Source organism: Oncorhynchus gorbuscha, linkage group LG03 (genome assembly GCF_021184085.1).
Source record: "Oncorhynchus gorbuscha isolate QuinsamMale2020 ecotype Even-year linkage group LG03, OgorEven_v1.0, whole genome shotgun sequence".
NCBI classification, from domain to species: Eukaryota; Metazoa; Chordata; class Actinopteri; order Salmoniformes; family Salmonidae; genus Oncorhynchus; species Oncorhynchus gorbuscha.
In genome coordinates this window covers 61,448,054-61,466,252 of record NC_060175.1, presented here as the reverse complement: position 1 = coordinate 61,466,252, position 18,199 = coordinate 61,448,054, and the positions used below count along the sequence as shown (strand labels likewise).

Below are 18,199 nucleotides of genomic sequence, written 5' to 3'. Positions count from 1 at the left end.
ATGACATGCCAAATGTGTAGGCTACAGTACAAGCTATGTCTTTCAATGGTGCGACTGCTGTCGCCAGCCAAAGATTACCCAACTTTAATAATAGCTTGTAGGCAAGGATGACAGCAGTGGTGTAGTCTACGGCGATACGGATATCACTTATTAGTGATATCTACGTAGTGCATTGATGTGAATCCCACTGCTGTGCTCTCGTTTAGCTATTTGTGCCCTACGGATTGTGGTTGTTGTGTGGATGGCTGTTCACAAATTTCAATGTGTATTTGAACTCTAATGGTTGAATTCAAGAGGTTTAAGCTGCCTATCAATCATTGTTTTTGAAACCAGTGGAACATGTGCTCTTGCAACAGCAGATCCCAGCCTATGGAATAAAAGTGGGGCTTTTATTGCTCAATCTAATTCATGCAAATAAGGAAAATAATTATCAATAGGCCTAATTTGCAGACTTTTGATACTTAAAGGGACAATCTGTAGTTGCTACATCCATTTTTGGACTCAATTATATTTACATATAATAACATAAATTATATATATTAATGTAGCAGAAAGCGATGGGTTAGAAGAAGCCTACAAAACCAACCCATAAAGTAAAATGTAACATCCATATATGGCCAGCTATGTAAACTTTAACATTGATTTATTTATCCTGCAATAGATGTCGTTCAATTGGTAACATACATTTTTGTCTTCTAATGACTCTTAATTAAAGGGAAAGTAATCTAAAAGTAACTGAATGTAATCAGATTACTGAGTTTGGGTAATCCAAAAGTGACATTAATGATTACAATTTTGGACAGGTATTTCGTAACTGTAACTGATTACCCAATCCTACCCAATCCTGGATGACATATTTTTTTCCGCTGCCCCTGTTTCGAGACAGGTGCATGATAATGGTCCATTCTAAATCAAAACACATTTCACTTGTATTATTTAGGATATGGAAAGACAAACTTAAATCAAAAATAGAGTGATGGGTGACAATATTAGCCTATCACTTGTGAATGATGCCTAGATGTTGCGCATGCTTTTTTGACTTTTTCCAAATCATAGTCGCACACCTAATGTAGCCTAGCCCATAGGCCTATATGTTCTGGTAAGGTTTGTATAACAACTTAGGTGGGCAAATAACTTCTTTAAATGAAACACATTAATCTGCTTTACATCGGGTGTAGAGCCTAACTGCCATGCATACACAGTGCGTGAATTTCAAATTTGGAGAAGATCATTTTCACCATAAACATGCACCTTTTTATAATAAAAGCATTACATGCACTTTTGAGAATGTTGTTTTCCTGCTAATGGAACATTCGCTCGTATAGCCTAATAGTTGATCAACATTTTAAGCTAAACATTCTCATCTTTTGAGTTAGGTTCATTGCTTAAAACAGGTTTTTTGATGCTAGTGGTTGTATTAATTTGGGATCTATTGCAACTAGTCTGTCCCAGACTAGGTTTTGTAATATTTATTTCTCGCAAAGAATGGGGTAGGTCAACCTTCGAACTACGGGGGATAGTAGATTGACATAGGCTATTGCTTTTGCTTTTTGTTAGGCCTACTCATCTTGTTGGCAGACAAAGTAAATATGGACAGTTCTTCCAATATCTTTAATATGCACCTCGGAATTGGATAAGGATGAGCACAGTTGCGTCCCCAATGTCGGTCTTCACTTGTAGCCTGTGAGACAGACTTGATCACATGACGTAGAGCCATGTGAGTGAGCAGTGCTTCGGCACTCAGCCGGGAGAAGGGCATTATAATTATTATATTCAGCACAAGGGCATTACAATGTAACTGGGAAATTCGAGGCATTATCAAGTGCTTGTCATATTGTGAATGAGAGACAGATGAAGTGTGTACAGCCTTCGCAAAAAACAGCAGAGCACATGCCTTTCATGCAGCCTTAGAATTTATTGAAATTGAAAACATGCAGTTGAAGTCGGAAGTTTAACCTTTTGCGACGAGCAAACCCGTATCTGGGAGCGTAATCATAGCCTCAAACGCATTAGCATAACGCAACGGACATAAATACCCCTATAAACTTTTCCTATTCATGAAAATCGCAAATGAAGTGAAATAAATATATTCAAACACAAGCTTAGCCTTTTGTTAACCACACTGTCAAAATATGCGTTACAGCCAACGCTAGACAAGCATTTGTATAAGTTAATCATGGCATAATGCTATGCTAGGGTCTGCTGGCAGCAGGCAACATTTTCACGAAAATAAGAAAAGCAACCAAATTAAATAATTTACCTTTGAAGAACTTCAGATGCTTTCACTTAGGAGACTCCCAGTTAGATAGCAAAAATATTATTTTTGTAGGCGAAATAGCTCCCGTTTGTTCATCATGCTTGGCTGAGAAATCGACCCTAAAATGCTACCACCCTAACGCCAAACTTTTTTCAAGATTTGCTCCATAATATCGACAAACATGGCAAACGTTGTTTAGGATCCATCCTCAAGGTGTTTTTAACAAATATATTCAATAATATATCCGTCGAGGCAGTTGGTTTCTCATAAGAAGCGATTGGGAAAAATGGCTACCTCAGTATTTTACGCAAGGTTTTCTGAAAATACGCAAGGTTTTCTGCGGGATGTGACCACATGCCATATATGGTCCCTTACAGCCATTCTTCAAGGGAAATGCCTAAAAAGATGTCATAATGCTGTAGACACCTTGGGGAAAACGTAAGCTCATTCATAGCTCATTCACAGCCATATAAGGAGTCACTGGCATGAGGTGGTTTCAAAAAATGCGACACTTCCTGGTTGGATTTTTATCTGGGTTTCGCCTGTAACATCAGTTCTGTGGCACTCACAGACAATATCTTTGCAATTTTGGAAACGTCAGTGTCTTCTTTCCAAAGCTGTCAATTATATGCATAGTCAAGCATCTTTTCGTGACAAAATATCTTGTTTAAAACGGGAATGTTTTTCATCCAAAAATAAAATAGCGCTCCCTAAATCCAACTGGTTAACAAATTTCTTGTTAAACTATAGTTTTGGCAAGTCGGTTAGGACATCTACTTTGTGCATAACACAAGTAATTTTTCCAACAATTGTTTACAGACAGATTACTTCACTTATAATTCACCGTATCACAATTCCAGAAGTTTACATACACTAAGTTGACTGTGCCTTTAATCAGTGTGGAAAATTCCAGAAAATGATGTCATGGCTTTAGAAGCTTCTGATAGGCTAATTGACTTAATTTGAGTTGATTGGAGGTGTACATGTGGATGTATTTCAAGCCCTACCTTCAAACTCAGTGCCTCTTTGCTTGACATCATGGGAAAATCAAAATAAATCAGCCAAGACCTCAGAAAACAAATTGGAGACCTCCACAAGTCTGGTTCATCCGTGGGAGCAATTTCCAAAAGCCGTAAGGTACCACGTTCATCTGTACAAACAATAGTACACAAGTATAAACACCATGGGACCACACAGCCGTCATACCGCTCAGGAAGGAGACGCGTTCTGTCTCCTAGAGATGAACGAACTTTGGTGTGAAAAGTGCAAATCAATCCCAGAGTAAAACAAGTCCTATATCGACAACCTGAAAGGTCACTCAGCAAGGAAGAAGCCACTGCTCCAAAACCGCCATGAAAAAGCCAGACTATGGTTTGCAACCGCACATGGGAACAAAGACCGTACTTTTTGGAGAAATATCCTCTGGTCTGATGAAACAAAAACAGAACTGTTTGGCCATAATGACAGTCATTATGTTTGGAGTAAAAAGGAGGAGGCTTGCAAGTCGAAGAACACCATCCCAACTGTGAAGCATGTGGGTGGCAGCATCATGTTGTGGGGTGTTTTGCTGCAGGAGGGACTGGTGCACTTCACAAAATAGATGGCTTCATGAGGTAGGAAAAGTATGTGCATATATTGAAGCAACATCTCAAGACATCAGTCAGGAAGTTAAAGCTTGGTCGCAAATGGGTCTTCCAAATGGACAATGACCCCAAGCATACTTCCAAAGTTGTGGCAAAATAGCTTAAGGAAAACAAAGTCAAGGTATTGGAGTGGCCATCACAAAGCCCTAACCTCAATAATGTAGAAAATTTGTGGGCAGAACTGGAAAAGTCTGTGTGAGCAAGGAGGCCTACAAACCTGACTCAGTTACACCAGCTCTGTCAGGGGGAATGGGCCAAATTTCAACCAATTTATTTTCGGAACCTTGTGGAAGGCTACCCAAAAGTTAAACAATTGACCCAAGTTAAACAATTTAAAGGCAATGCTACCAAATACTAATTGAGTGTATGTATACTTCTGACCCACTGGGAATGTGATGAAAGAAATAAAAGCTGAAATAAATCATTCTCTCTAGTATTATTCTGACATTTCATATTCTTAAAATAAAGTGGTGATCCTAATTTACCTAAAACAGGGAATTTTTACTGGGATTCAATGTCAGGAATTGTGAAAAACTGAGTTTAAACGTATTTGGCTAAGGTGTATGTAAACTTCCGACTTCAACTGTAGCCCAACTAAAATTACGTAAATAACTCTACATTAAGAATATAGGAGTACCTATTTCTTTGTTAACCACTCAACACAGAATAACTGCATGAGTGCACTCCCTCATTGTATTCATCTATGTTCAATTGTGTTCTAGGCAAATGTCTGCTAGATGAACTACTGTTGCCCACAGCCATATGGCATAGGCAGGTCAGGGCCTAACATAAGGACAACTCAAGAGTATGCTATTCTGTTAATCTGAAATATACTATTTTTTTCATATCATGTTTCTTTAGACCTGACTAAAATAAAGAACATATTGATTGTGATTGTGTAGGCTATATTACATGGCTTTATTAGACTTTTTAAAAGTTAAATGTTCCAAAGGTCTTAATCAGTGGCTTGTAGGCTATGCATGGAATCCAGTAGATGCTAAATGTGTATGTTAATTAACGGTCAGTTACCGTGGGACGAGCAGTTATTTGCTTGACAATCAAAATCAAGCCAAAATTTCATTACCCCCACTGCCCTAATGATGAATGAAAAATATTTTCTCTCATTTCTGACCATATGAATAATGTATCCCTTCTAGAGGTTGACCGATTAACTAGGGCCGATTTTCAAGTTTTCTTAACAATCATTCATCTGCCTTTTTGGACGCTGATTAAATTGCAATCCACGGAGACTGCGTGGCAGGCTTGACCACCTGTTTTGCGAGTGCAGCATCAAAAGGACCTTGTGGCTACAAGGAGCCAAGGTAAGTTGCTAGCTAGCATTAAACGTAACTATATATAAAAAACGATCAATCTTCACATAATCACAAGTTAACTACACATGGTTGATGTAATTACTAGGTTAACTATCTTGTCCTGTGTTGCATATAATCACTGCGGTGCCTGTTAATTTATCATCGAGTCACAGCCTACTTCAACTTCGCTCAACGGGTGCTGATTTCACAAAAGAGCATCTGTGAAAAAAGCACAATCGTTGCACTAATGTACCTAACCGTCAACATCAATACCTTTTCTTAAAATCAATACACATAAATATATTATTTTAAACCTGCTTATTTAGTTAAAAGATTCATGTTAGCAGGCAATATTAACTGACTGCTGGTCAGGCACTACAGAATCCCTGATGAGCCTTACTGGACATTTCATTGACAATGTCTGGACAAGAAAGCAGGTTGTGCTAAATGTCAAGATTAGGATTGGATCACACACAGGAAACTACATCATATGTTTTTGACCATGTTGTAATACTGTGAAATCCACACAGAACGTGTAGTGCTGGTCCTCAGGGACAGTGGGGCAAACATGGTGAAAAGTATGAGACTGGTAGAGCTTCCAGACTTCAGCTGCAGTGCACACACAATGATGGCCTATCCAGTCAGAGCTGTGCTAGACATTATTGCCATGTTGAAGAGCTGTGCAACTCACTTTGACCACTCTGTACTGGCCAAACAGAAGCTGATGGTCATTCAGGAAGCGCTTGGCCTTCCCAAGCACAGCATCATCCAAGAAGTTCAAACTCACTGGAACTCAACACTACACATGTTGCAGAGGATGTTTGAACAGAGGCGTGCACTGAATGTGTATGCAGGTGAATACGGACACATCAGGAGTTTGTCTGCTGCACAGTGGGACATTGTCTCTAACCTAATTAAGACTCTGGCACCTATCGAGGAGGTGACACTAGAGATGTGCCACTCCAACTCTACAGCCGCATGCAGCCGCAGCCACATGCACAGCCAGAAGAGGACTGGCCACCCCACAGCCTGGTTCCTCTCCAGGTTTCTTCCTAGGTTTTGGCCTTTCTAGGGAGTTTTTCCTAGCCACCGTGCTTCTTCACCTGCATTGCTTGGGGTTTCTGTACAGCACTTTGAGATATCAGCTGATGTACATTTGATTTGATCATTCCCAGTGTGTTGGTGCTGAAGCTGCAGCAGAAGGGTTCTTTTACTCAAGGCATCAACTTTACGGAAGACCATGTTGGACAGTCTGACAAGGTGGCTCTCCAAGGCTGAGCAGACCAAGTGCCTGGTGCTGGCAACTGTCCTGGATCCACGTTACTAGAGCTTCGCCTTCACCTCAGGGACAGCACGAGAGAAAGTAAAAGAGTGGCTGAGAACAAATCTGACCTTCTAAGAAACCAAATCCCAGAGCCACAGCAGAAGGGACTAGTGAAGAGGAGGACCCAGATCCAGGTGCTAAGAGTCCGTCTGGTGGACAGCCTCTACACAAGAATCGTTGGAAGTCAATAGGGCAGTCCAGTGAAGTTTTGAAATGGAGTTGGCGCGTTACTTCACAGAGCCTGTCACTCACAGAAAGAGTGGCTTGCCTTTGGAGTGGCAGAAGCAAAATGAGGACAGACTTCAATCACTCGCTCCACTGGTAAAGAAGTTTCTCTGTCCCCCACCTTCGGTCCCAAGCGAGAGATTGTTCAGTGAGGTGGGGATTATTTTATGATAAGCAGAGGAGCAGACTGACAGTGGAACATGCAGAGAAGCTCTGCTTTCTGGACAACAACCTAATACTTAACTGGGAATATTGAAGACTCATGTGGGTTCGATTCCCGGGACCACCCATACGTAGAATGTATGCACACATGACTGTAAGTCGCTTTGGATATAAGCGTCTGCTAAATGGCTATTATTATTATTATTATTAAAAGTAACCACCAGTTTTCATATGTTCTCATGTTCTGAGCAAGGAACTTAAACATTAGCTTTTTTACAAGGCACATATTGCACTTGGAAACACTGTGTTTTTGCATTATTTAAACCAAATTGAACATGTTTCATTATTTATTTGAGACTAAATTGATTTTATTTATGTATTATATTAAGTTAAAATAAAGTGTTCATTGTTCATTCAGTATTTTTGTAATTGTCATGTATGTATGTATGTATGTATGTATGTATGTATGTATGTATGTATGTATGTATGTATGTATGTATGTATGTATGTATGTATGTATGTATGTATGTATGTATGTATGTATGTATGTATGTATGTATGTATGTATGTATGTATGTATGTATGTATGTATGTATGTATGTATGTATGTATGTATGTATGTATGTATGTATGTATGTATGTATGTATGTATGTAAAATCATCTGGCTTAATCGGTTCTGGTTTATTTCGGTCCTCCAATTTGTATCGCCGTTTGAAAATCAGTCGGCCGACCTCGAATCCCTTCACTCCACTAGTATTCAACTCTGTTCACTCGCTCAGTTATGCCTCTAACTCGGTCTTTCTCTTCTCTCCTACCCCGTCTAGAGGCCTCTGACATCATGAAGAGTATAGGAGAAGCTATCCAGTACCTGCATGCCATTGACATCGCTCACAGAGACATTAAGGTAAAGTCTGTCTGGTGATTCAATGAACAGAATTATACTAAACATCTCTTATTTTGCGTACATGTTCAGTCCAATAAATAATTATGCTATTTTCTCATCCGTCAGCCAGAAAATCTGTTGTACACTTCCAAAAAACCAGATGCACTCCTCAAACTAACCGATTTTGGGTTTGCCAAAGAAATCACCACACTCAACTCCCTGGCAACGCCATGCTACACCCCCTATTATGTTGGTAAGGGCACGCAACTCAGTCTTACTGACTGGTTTAATAGTACGGCCTAGCCTGTTAGTATAATTATTTGTGAATATTTCAGTGGCATTGATTATTAAGTTCAGAAAATATAAGGCTTCAATGTATTTTGAGTCTGTATTTCCTCTCCTTGATCTCAGCCCCTGAGGTTCTTGGTCCAGAGAAGTACGACAAATCCTGTGATATGTGGTCTCTGGGTGTTATCATGTATATCCTGTAAGTGATACAAAATAGCTTGACAGCATGAATCAATTCCCAATAACTGCGCTGTACAAGATGTACGACCTTACGTGGTTCTTATATAATCTCCTCTCCTCCTACCACCTAGGCTGTGTGGATATCCTCCCTTCTACTCTAACCACGGCCTGGCCATCTCCCCTGGGATGAAAAAGCGCATCAGGAACGGACAGTACGAGTTCCCCAACCCAGAGTGGTCTGACGTGTCAGAAGACGGTAAAGAGAGAGAGAAGACAGATATTTACAGTTGAATTTGGAAGTTTACATGCACCTTAGCCAAATACATTTAAAGTCCATTTTTCACAATTCCTGACATTTATCCCTAGTAAAAATTCCCTGTCTTAGGTCAGGATCACCACTATTTTAAGAATGTGAAATGTCAGAATAATAGTAGAGTGATTTATTTCAGCTTTTATTTCTTTCATCACATTCCCAGTGGGTCAGATGTTTACATACACTCAATTAGTATTTGGTAGCATTGCCTTTAAATTGTTTAACTTGGGTCAAATGTTTTGGCTAGCCTTCACCCACAATAAGTTGGGTGAATTTTGGCCCATTCCTCCTGACAGGGTCAGGTTTGTAGGCCTCCTTGCTCGCACATGCTTTTTCAGTTCAACCCACACATTTTCTATAGGATTGAGGTCAGATCTTTGTGATGGCCACTCCAATACCTTGACTTTGTTGTTCTTAAGCCATTTTTCCAAAACTTTGGAAGTATGCTTGGAGTCATTGTCCATTTGGAAGACCCATTTGCGACCAAGCTTTAACTTCCTGACGGATGGCTTGATGTTGCTTCAATATATCCACATAAATTTCCTATCTCATGATGCCACCTATTTTGTGAAGTGCACCAGTCCCTACTTCAGCAGAGCACCCCCTCAACATGATGCTGCCGCCCCCGTGCTTCACGGTTGGGATGGTGTTCTTCGGCTTGCAAGCCTCCCCCTTTTTCCTCCAAACATAACAATGGTCATTATGGCCAAACAGTTCTATTTTTGTTTCATCAGACCAGAGGACATTTCTCCAAAAAGTACGATCTTTGTCCCCATGTGCAGTTGCAAACCGTAGTCTGGCTTTTTCATGGCGGTTTGGAGCAGTGGCTTCTTCCTTGCTGAGCGGCCTTTCAGGTTATGTCGATGTAGGACTCATTTTAATGTGGATATAGATACTTTTGTACCTGCTTCCTCCAACATCTTCTCAAGGTCCTTTGCTGATGTTCTAGGATTGGTTTGCACTTTTCGCACCAAAGTATGTTCATCTCTAGGAGACAGAACGTGTCTCCTTCCTGAGCGGTATGATGGCTGCGTGGTCCCATGGTCTTTATACTTGCGTACTATTGTTTGTACAGATGAACCTGGTAACTTCAGGCATTTAGAAATTGCTCCCAAGGATGAACCAGACTTTTTTCTGCGGTCTTGGCTCATTTCTTTTGATTTTCCCATGATGTCAAGCAAAGAGTTTGAAGATAGTTCTTGAAATACATCCACAGGTACACCTCCAATTGACTCAAATGATGTCAGTTAGCCTATCAGAAGCTTCTAAATCCATGACATCATTTTCTGGAATTTTCCAAGCTGTTTAAAGGCACAGTCAACTTAGTATGTACGAACTTCAGTCCCACTGGAATTGTGATATAGTGAATTATAAGTGATATTATCTGTCTGTAAACAATTGTTGGAAAAAGTACTTGTGTCATGCACAAAGTAGATGTCCTAAACGACTTGCCAAACTGTTGTTTAACAAGAAATTTGCGGAGTGGTTGAAAAACTAGTATTAATGACTCCAACCTAAGTGTATGTAATTATCTGACTTCAACTGTATATGGGCTGGATTCAAAATGAATATCTTGACTTTGATGGTAATTACGTGAATTGCTTAACTTGGTTTTCCTGTGTTTTCTCTCTCCCAGCCAAACAGTTGATCCGTCACTTACTGAAGACTGAGCCCACCCAGAGGATGAGCATCACAGAGTTCATGAACCACCCCTGGATCAATGTAATCACAGCACCCTTCTGTTGTCCAGGCAGTTGGACCATGATGCAGTCGTTGTCGATTGTTATGAAGATACATACTGATTATTCACTAGCAACTTTCAATGCAACTAGACCACAAGAAGACAACAGAAGAGTGCAATAAATGGTTGTTTTTTTCTGAATGGAATTTCACAATTCTCAAAAGTTATCATATTACATTTTTATTTAACCTTAATTTATCTAAGGTAGTCTCATTGAGTTAAACATATATTTTTCAGAGGGGCCTGGTCCAACCAAGACAGCAGCAGAGGGAAACAATTATTCAGACAAAATATCAAACATAACATATACAGTGGGTATAAAAAGTCCCCAACCCTTTTCAAAATCTTCACCTTTTTGTTGCCATACAGCCTGAAATGAAAATGCATTAAGTCAGACCTTTTCCGGCTTTTACACAGTAACCCACAATATCGAGGTGGGGGGAAAAATCTAGAAAATGTATTGACATGAATACAGTAAAATACCCTGTTTGGATATGTGAACACCCCCCTGAGTAAATACTTGGAACCACCTTTTGCTTGAATTACAGCCACGAGTCTCTTTTTGAATATGCCTCTACTTACTTTGTACACGTAGGCTGTGCAATATTTGCACATTCTTCCTGGTAGAGTTGTTCAAACTCAGACAAATTGCATGGTGACCCTTCATAGACTACACTCTTCGAGTCATTCCACAGAGTTTCAATGGGATTTAGGTCGGTGCTCTGTCTAGGACACTCAAGGATATTCACCTTCTTGCCCTTCAGCCACTGTACTGTTACTTTGGCAGTGTGCTTTAGGCCATTTGTCATGTTGAAATATGATCTATCTTCCCATATTCAATTTCTTGGCGGAGGGCTGCAGGTCTTCCTCAAGAATCTGTCGGTATTTTGTACTGTCCATTTTCCCTTCTATTCTGACAAGTGCTCCAGTCCCTGCTGAAGAGAAACACCCCATCAACAGGATGCTGCCACCGCCAAGCTTTACTCTAGGCATGGGGTTCTTTGGGTGGAAAGATGTTGGGTTTTGACCACAGCACCTCTTGCCACTTGGCCTCAGAATCTACAATGTGCTTTTTGGCAAAGCTCAAACAAGACTTGATGTGGCTTTTTTTGAGGAGGGTTTTTTTCTTGCCACCCTCCCATAGAGGCCAGATTTGTGGAGCGCTTGTGATATTGTGGTCATATGCACGCACACGTTGACCAGTCTTTGCCGTAAAGACCTGAAAGCTCCTTCAAAGTCGCCATTGGCTTCTTGTTAGCCTCTGATCAGTCTCCTCCTTGCCCGATCATTCAGTTTGGAGGGACAGCCTGAACTATGTAGGGTCTGGGTGGTGCCATACGCCTTCCACTTCTTACTAATGGTCTTAACTGTGCTCCGAGGATAGACAAAGCCTTTGACATTTGTTTTATATCAATCCCGACTTTCCACAATTTTATCTCGTAGATCATTTGAAAGTACCTTTCCGCCCATAGTGGATTCTTTGCTTTGAATTGTACTACTAAGCAGTGGAGTCCTCTATGAACAACTCATTTTATTCGGAACTAATCAACGTCACTACAATTGACCACAGAAGCCAATTAGCTTGATTTGTGATCTGGAAGATGGTTGGTTATACTTCAAGTTTGCAATTGCAATTCTAAGGGGGTGGTGTTCACTTATCCAAATAGGGTATTTGACTATTTTACTTGTAATTAATTTTCAGAGTAAAAAATATATAAATCACTTGGATTTTGTGGGTTACTGTGTGTAAATAAAGCTGGAAAAAGTCACATTTTGTGTTTTAAATTTCAGGCTGTAAGGCAACAAAAGGTGAACATTTTGAAAGGGGGTGGTGACTTTCTATACCCACTATTAGCAGTTGATGTTATTCTTCAATAACACCGCCCCCAAAGCAAATCAGGGGGAGAAAATCATAGATGTTATGCTGGGAAATAGATGGTCGATGTTCATTCTTCCCTGTCCTCAATGATTCTCCACAGAACAAGGACAAAGGAGGTAATTTATAACCCCTAACCCGAGCCTTTGCTTGACCAATTAGAATTCTTTGCAGTAAAATAATAAAAAGTTATTCTGTTATAGGCTCAATGTATTGGCGATTCTGACCAATGAATCCAGAACTGAAACCCCTACACAGATTCTAACCAGATGTTGAATTGAAAATCAATTTCCATTGATCGTTAACTTTCTATTGACCTCTAGGCCTCTGTGTGTATTATCCTAAAATATTCTTACACCACTGTACATTACAATTGCCAGCAGCATACCACCCTGCATACCACTGCTGGTTTGCTTCTGAAGCTAAGCAGCGTTGGTCCTGGTCAGTTCCTGGATGGGAGACCAGATGCTGCTGGAAGTGGTGTTGTAGGGCCAGTAGGAGGCACTCTTTCCTCTGGTCTAAAAAAAATACATCTTTCAGATGGGACATTAAACGGGTGTCCTGACTCTCTGAGGTCATTAAAGATCCCATGGCACTTATCGTAAGAGCAGGGGTGTTAACCCCGGTGTCCTGGCTAAATTCCCAACCTGGCCCTCAAACCATCACGGTCACCTAATAATCCCCAGTTTACAATTGGCTCATTCATCCCCCTCCTCTCCACTGTAACTATTCCCCAGGTCATTGCTGTAAATGAGAACATGTTCTCAGTCAACTTACCTGGTAAAATAACAAATAAATAAATAAAATAAAAAGAAACATACAAGCGTCATGGATGAAGTTAATCATATGTACCACCGCATGAAGTCCTAATGACAATGACAATCACATTCCTCAGTCAACTAAACTAAACTGGCCATGTGAGGTCAACACGACACATTTGCTGTTGTAGCATATTATGTTGCTGCAATCACATCCTTTTCTTGCGTGGTGGTCCAGTCGGTTTGTGCTTAAGCTAACTCCTCTCTGTTTCGCTTCTTTGACATACCAAAGAAACTTGCCTCACAGTAATGGTAACTTGGCAACCATAAAACCACATACGGCATGGGACCGGGATATTCTTTTACAACATGTTTTTTTGTAATAATTGACCTCTCTAGAGTTGCTGAATACTTTTCACATTTCCTATTTGATCCTATATTCATGTTCCTTGATTGGACACAATGCTTTTTCCAAAGCAATGCGCTAACCTAAGCTGGTCTCCCTACAGCAGTCTATGGAGGTCCCTCAGACCCCTCTCCACACCAGTCGTGTGCTGCAGGAGGAGCAGGACGTCTGGGAGGAGGTCAAGGTGAGCACTGGCACTGCAGTGATGTGAATGCATTCTTTCTGCATCTGAATTGGATCCACACACCTCTGGCATGCAGAGCACAAAAACAACAATATCCTACTATAGACTACAAAAATACAGTGTTTTGGTCTGCTTCTATCTACATAATTGCACATTTGCTCCTTTGGATGTTCTTGGTCCTTTACACATTATGTATAATTGTTTCTATGTGATTTACTCATGGTGTGATTGTTGTTACTAGGAGGAAATGACAAGTGCCCTGGCAACCATGAGAGTGGACTATGAGCAAATCAAAATCAAGACCATCGAGGATTCGACCAATCCACTGCTGATTAAGAGAAGGAAGAAAGCAAACAATGCAGCTACTAAACCACCGGGCCTGTGAAACAAAATACACCGCACATGCGGTGAAAGAGCTGATAGGGCAAACCGGGATTATTAAAGGGTGAAAGTCTGAATCTCCAGAAATATTACTTTTCCAGTTTTTTGAACTTCCTTTTTAGTTGTTTTATTCTCATCGTTTTACCCCATTTTAATGTTTTTTTCCCCCACCTTCCTATTCTAAAGAACCATTTTTTAAATTTGCTTTTTAGTCCACAGAGATCAGATGTTTATCGTCATGTCTCTGTGATGTACTGGGTTTTTCTGTCGTTGTTGCTGATCACTGCAAGCTGACTGCACTGTAACTAATCCAGTATCTTGACCCAGCTCTGTTCTGTGTTTTATCATTGTTGATTCCCCTCGGTATTGGCCACATGTTTTTCTAACTTTATCTGTGTGTCTTCAGATGATACTGCCATGAAAACATTGAATGCTTCTCCAGTTATACTGTGGATCCATAATATTTTTCTGCTATGCACTGGTTAACTCTACACAATGGAGGAAGCATCACTTTTCTTTATGTTTAATTGGATGTCCTTTAGTTTCTTCTTCCTTTAGTTGTCATTCATTTTATATACTTATTCACACCTCACACCAACAATATACATTGTCTATTTGTTGTGTGGGGTTTTTGTTGCCCTGAACTCTCTGATTTTGTTTTGATTGGACTTCTAAGTTGTATGACTGCAGTTGACTGTGTTTTCATTGTTGGTTGGGTTTGATTTCTTAGCCAACGCACCCATAGCCAAAGTTATAGTCACCATATTTTTTAGAGTGGACTGACTGTTTAGAAAGACTGTGCCTTGAGGACATTGGGAAAAATCCTTACTTGATATTTGTGCTCACAGCCTAACTTTTCACACACATCTATCTCCCATTGAGGTTATGCATGATTGACACAAGTTCAAGGTCTGTGCACTAATCTCAAATTTGTTTTTTTTCCCGGTGTGATGACAGTAGGGGAATATTCAAGCCACTTTGGCAGTAGCAAATGTACATTGTGTTATCAAATATCCAAACCGTGAGATCACAAAATCACCATATCCCACAGATGTTGTAGCCTACTTCACAATTATCCTGATTGCAATTGTTTAAATATATTTTCAGTGAATTCCCACTAATGAACTATACAACACAAGTGTCACTTAGTTTCCACGCAGCAGCAATAATGTTTTGGGTTTCTGCTGTGTTAGGTGATGGGGAACACTGACTGTAAGGGCACCATTGTAATGCATAGTGGTATGGCAGTACACATATGACATGTAGCACTGGCTGTCTTTTGGATTAAAACTTGTATAAAATCCCTTATCTGCTCAAATGTGTTGATTGATGTGTGACTGGTGGTGTTGTGCCACAATATTAAAGTAGCCTTGATGTCAAACTGGCAATGCAGGACATTATCCTGTTTGTGCAGCCCTGTACCACCATCTGCTGTCATGGAGATGGAAAGACAACCTCTTATACAGTGCCTTAAGAAAGCATTCACAATCCTTGATTTTTTTTTTTGCCAACACAAAATAATCCTGTCAAAACATGTCAAAGTGCAAGAACAATTCTCATTTGTAAAAAAAATAAGTATTTCTGGGTGTGTCTCTTAAGAGGTTTCCAACATTTGCACATTTATTTATTTTTTTAATTCTTCAATCATTGTCAAGTTAGTTGTTGATCATTTTCGGCCACTCGGGCCAATCACTGTCTTGGTAAGCAACTCCAGTGTAGATTTGGCCTTGTTTTAGGTTATTGTCCTGCTGAAAGGTGAAGTCATCTCCCAGTGTCTGGTGCAAAGCAGACTGAACCAGGTCTTCCTCTGGGATTTTACCTGTGCTTAGCTCCATTCTGGTTTATCCTGAAACTCCCCCGTCCTTAACGATTACAAGCATACCCATAACATGATGCCGCCACCACTATGCTTGAAAATATGGAGAGTGGTACTCGTGGTGTTTGGGGAAAATCCAATACATTAACAACACATTGTATTCGGAACAAAAAGGAAATTGCTTTGCCACATTTTTGGGGGGCTTTATACCTTTAGTGCCTTAATGCAAACGGGATGCATGTTTTGGAATATTTATGTTTTGTACATGCTTCCACCTTTACACTCTGTCAATTAGGTTAGTATTGTGGAGTAACTACAATGTTGATCCATCCTCAGTTTTATATCACAGCCATTAAACTGTTTTATATTCACCATCTTCCTCATGGTGAAATCCTTGAGCTGTTTCCTTCCTCTCCGGAAACTGAGTTTCTTTCTCGTGGCTGGGTGTATTAATACACCATTCAAGGTGTAATCAAAAACCTCATGCTCAAAGCAATATTCAATGTATGCTTTTTTTATACCCATCTATTAATAGGTGCCCTTTGCGAGGAATTGGTGAACCTCCCTGGTCTTTGTGGTTGAATCTGTTTTGAAATGCACTGCTCAACTGAAGGACCTTACAATTATCTGTATGTGTGAAGTACAGAGATGAGGTAATCATACAAAAATCATGTTTAACACTATTATTGCACACAGAGTCCATGCAACTTATATGACTTAAGCCCATTTTTACTCCTGAACTTATTTATGCTTGCATTACAAAGGGGTTGAATACTTACTGACAACGACAATTCTCAACACATAATTCCACTTAGACATTATGGGGTATTGTGTGAGGGCCAGTGACAACAGGTAAATGTAATCTATTTTAAATTCAGGCTTTAACGCAACATTTTAACATTCAAGGTGTGTGAATCCATTTGTAATGAAATGCAGTTCAACACTGCCATTATTGCCCTGATGTGTGGTTACATCCAGACCCCCTTTTGTAGGCCTGCGGATCAATACCCCCCTTCTCCCCCAACTTACTGTTGGGAGTTAGAATAGTAGAAATACACCAAGGTGAAATTTGGTTTTGCATCAGCAGTTGTACTCTTGCCAGTCACTGACACTCAATTAACACATCAGCAAAAACAAATTTGATTGGTAAGTTAGTCTATCCAGCTATCTAAACTTGTAATTATGGTCGACGGGGGGGCCCCGTTGATTTTGTTAGTCACTCACTCTATCTCCTTCCAATGGCAAAATGTGTAGAATTGCAGGAAATTACCTTTAAAACTGAAAAATGTTTTCTCTTTCCCATGGCAAAATTAGTAGAATTGCATGAAATGTAATCTAAAACTTTATACAGTTGCATCACCACCTTTAATGGCAATTGCTCAGCATCTGACCTGCCATCCAGGACCTAGAGTGCCAGTCAAATGTTGGGACACACCTACTCATTCAAGTGTTTCTCTTTATTTTTACTATTTTCTACATTGTGGAATAATAGTGAAGTTGCACTGCAATTAACTGTACCTCAGCCTAAATAAATGCTTCACAGAGTTCAAGTAACAGACACATTTCAACATCAACTGTTCAGAGGAGACTGCGTGAATCAGGCCTTCATGTTCGAATTTCTGAAAAGAAACCACTGCTAAAGGACATCAATAAGAAGGAGAGACTTGCTTAGACAAAGAAACACAACCAATGGACATTAGACTGGTGGAAATCTGTCCTTTGGTCTGTTGAGTCCAAATGTCTTTTTGAGACGCAGAGTAGGTGAACGGATGATCTCCGCATGTATGGTTCCCACCGTGAAGCATGGAGTAGGAGGTGTGATGGTGTGGGGGTGCTTTGCTGTTGACACTGTCTTAGATTCATTTAGAATACAAGGCACACTTTAATCAGCATGGCTACCACAGCATTCTGCAGCGGTTTGCCATTCCATCTGGTTTACACTTAGTGGAACTATCATTTGTTATTCAACAACAGGACAATGACCCAAAATGCACCTCCAGGCTGTGTAAGGGCTATTTGACCAAGGAGAATGATGGAGCGCTGCATCAGATGACCTGGCCTCCACAATCACCCGACCTCAACCCAATTGAGATGGTTTGGGATGAGTCGGACCGCAGAGTGAAGGAAAAGCACTTCATCCATTAATATATTTTTTTCTTTGTTATTGATTGAAATTAACACCATTATTTTCCACCAAATACTGTGCTGAAACCAATTGTTTTGAACTGTAGTCTAGAAAGTATCTGTTGGTACTTAATACATAGTGGTATTCACTTGTAAATAACAAATTACCTGAGACAGGACTGTAAAATCAAGATTTGATAAAGCTTGAATGTTGACCATTACTCACATTCTGAAAGCCTTTCATTTGCTCAATGAAAATTCTAACTCTCCAAGTATGTTTATCCACAAACAATCACTTTCATTTAAATACTTAATTTCATGAAT

General features: G+C 40.0%; 1 protein-coding gene across 1 annotated transcript in view; it reads left to right on the top strand.

Annotated features, from left to right (window-relative positions):
* The window catches only part of LOC124031662 (MAP kinase-activated protein kinase 2-like), a 61,360-nt gene extending 46,107 nt beyond the window's left edge, over positions 1-15,253 (top strand). The window contains exons 4-10 of the mRNA XM_046343186.1: positions 7,750-7,829; positions 7,935-8,061; positions 8,220-8,295; positions 8,408-8,532; positions 10,226-10,311; positions 13,474-13,554; positions 13,796-15,253. Coding sequence (XP_046199142.1) covers positions 7,750-7,829; positions 7,935-8,061; positions 8,220-8,295; positions 8,408-8,532; positions 10,226-10,311; positions 13,474-13,554; positions 13,796-13,939 — 719 coding nt within the window. The 3' untranslated portion in view covers positions 13,940-15,253. The remainder of the gene's footprint in view (positions 1-7,749; positions 7,830-7,934; positions 8,062-8,219; positions 8,296-8,407; positions 8,533-10,225; positions 10,312-13,473; positions 13,555-13,795) is intronic.
* The last annotated feature ends 2,946 nt before the right edge of the window (positions 15,254-18,199 follow it).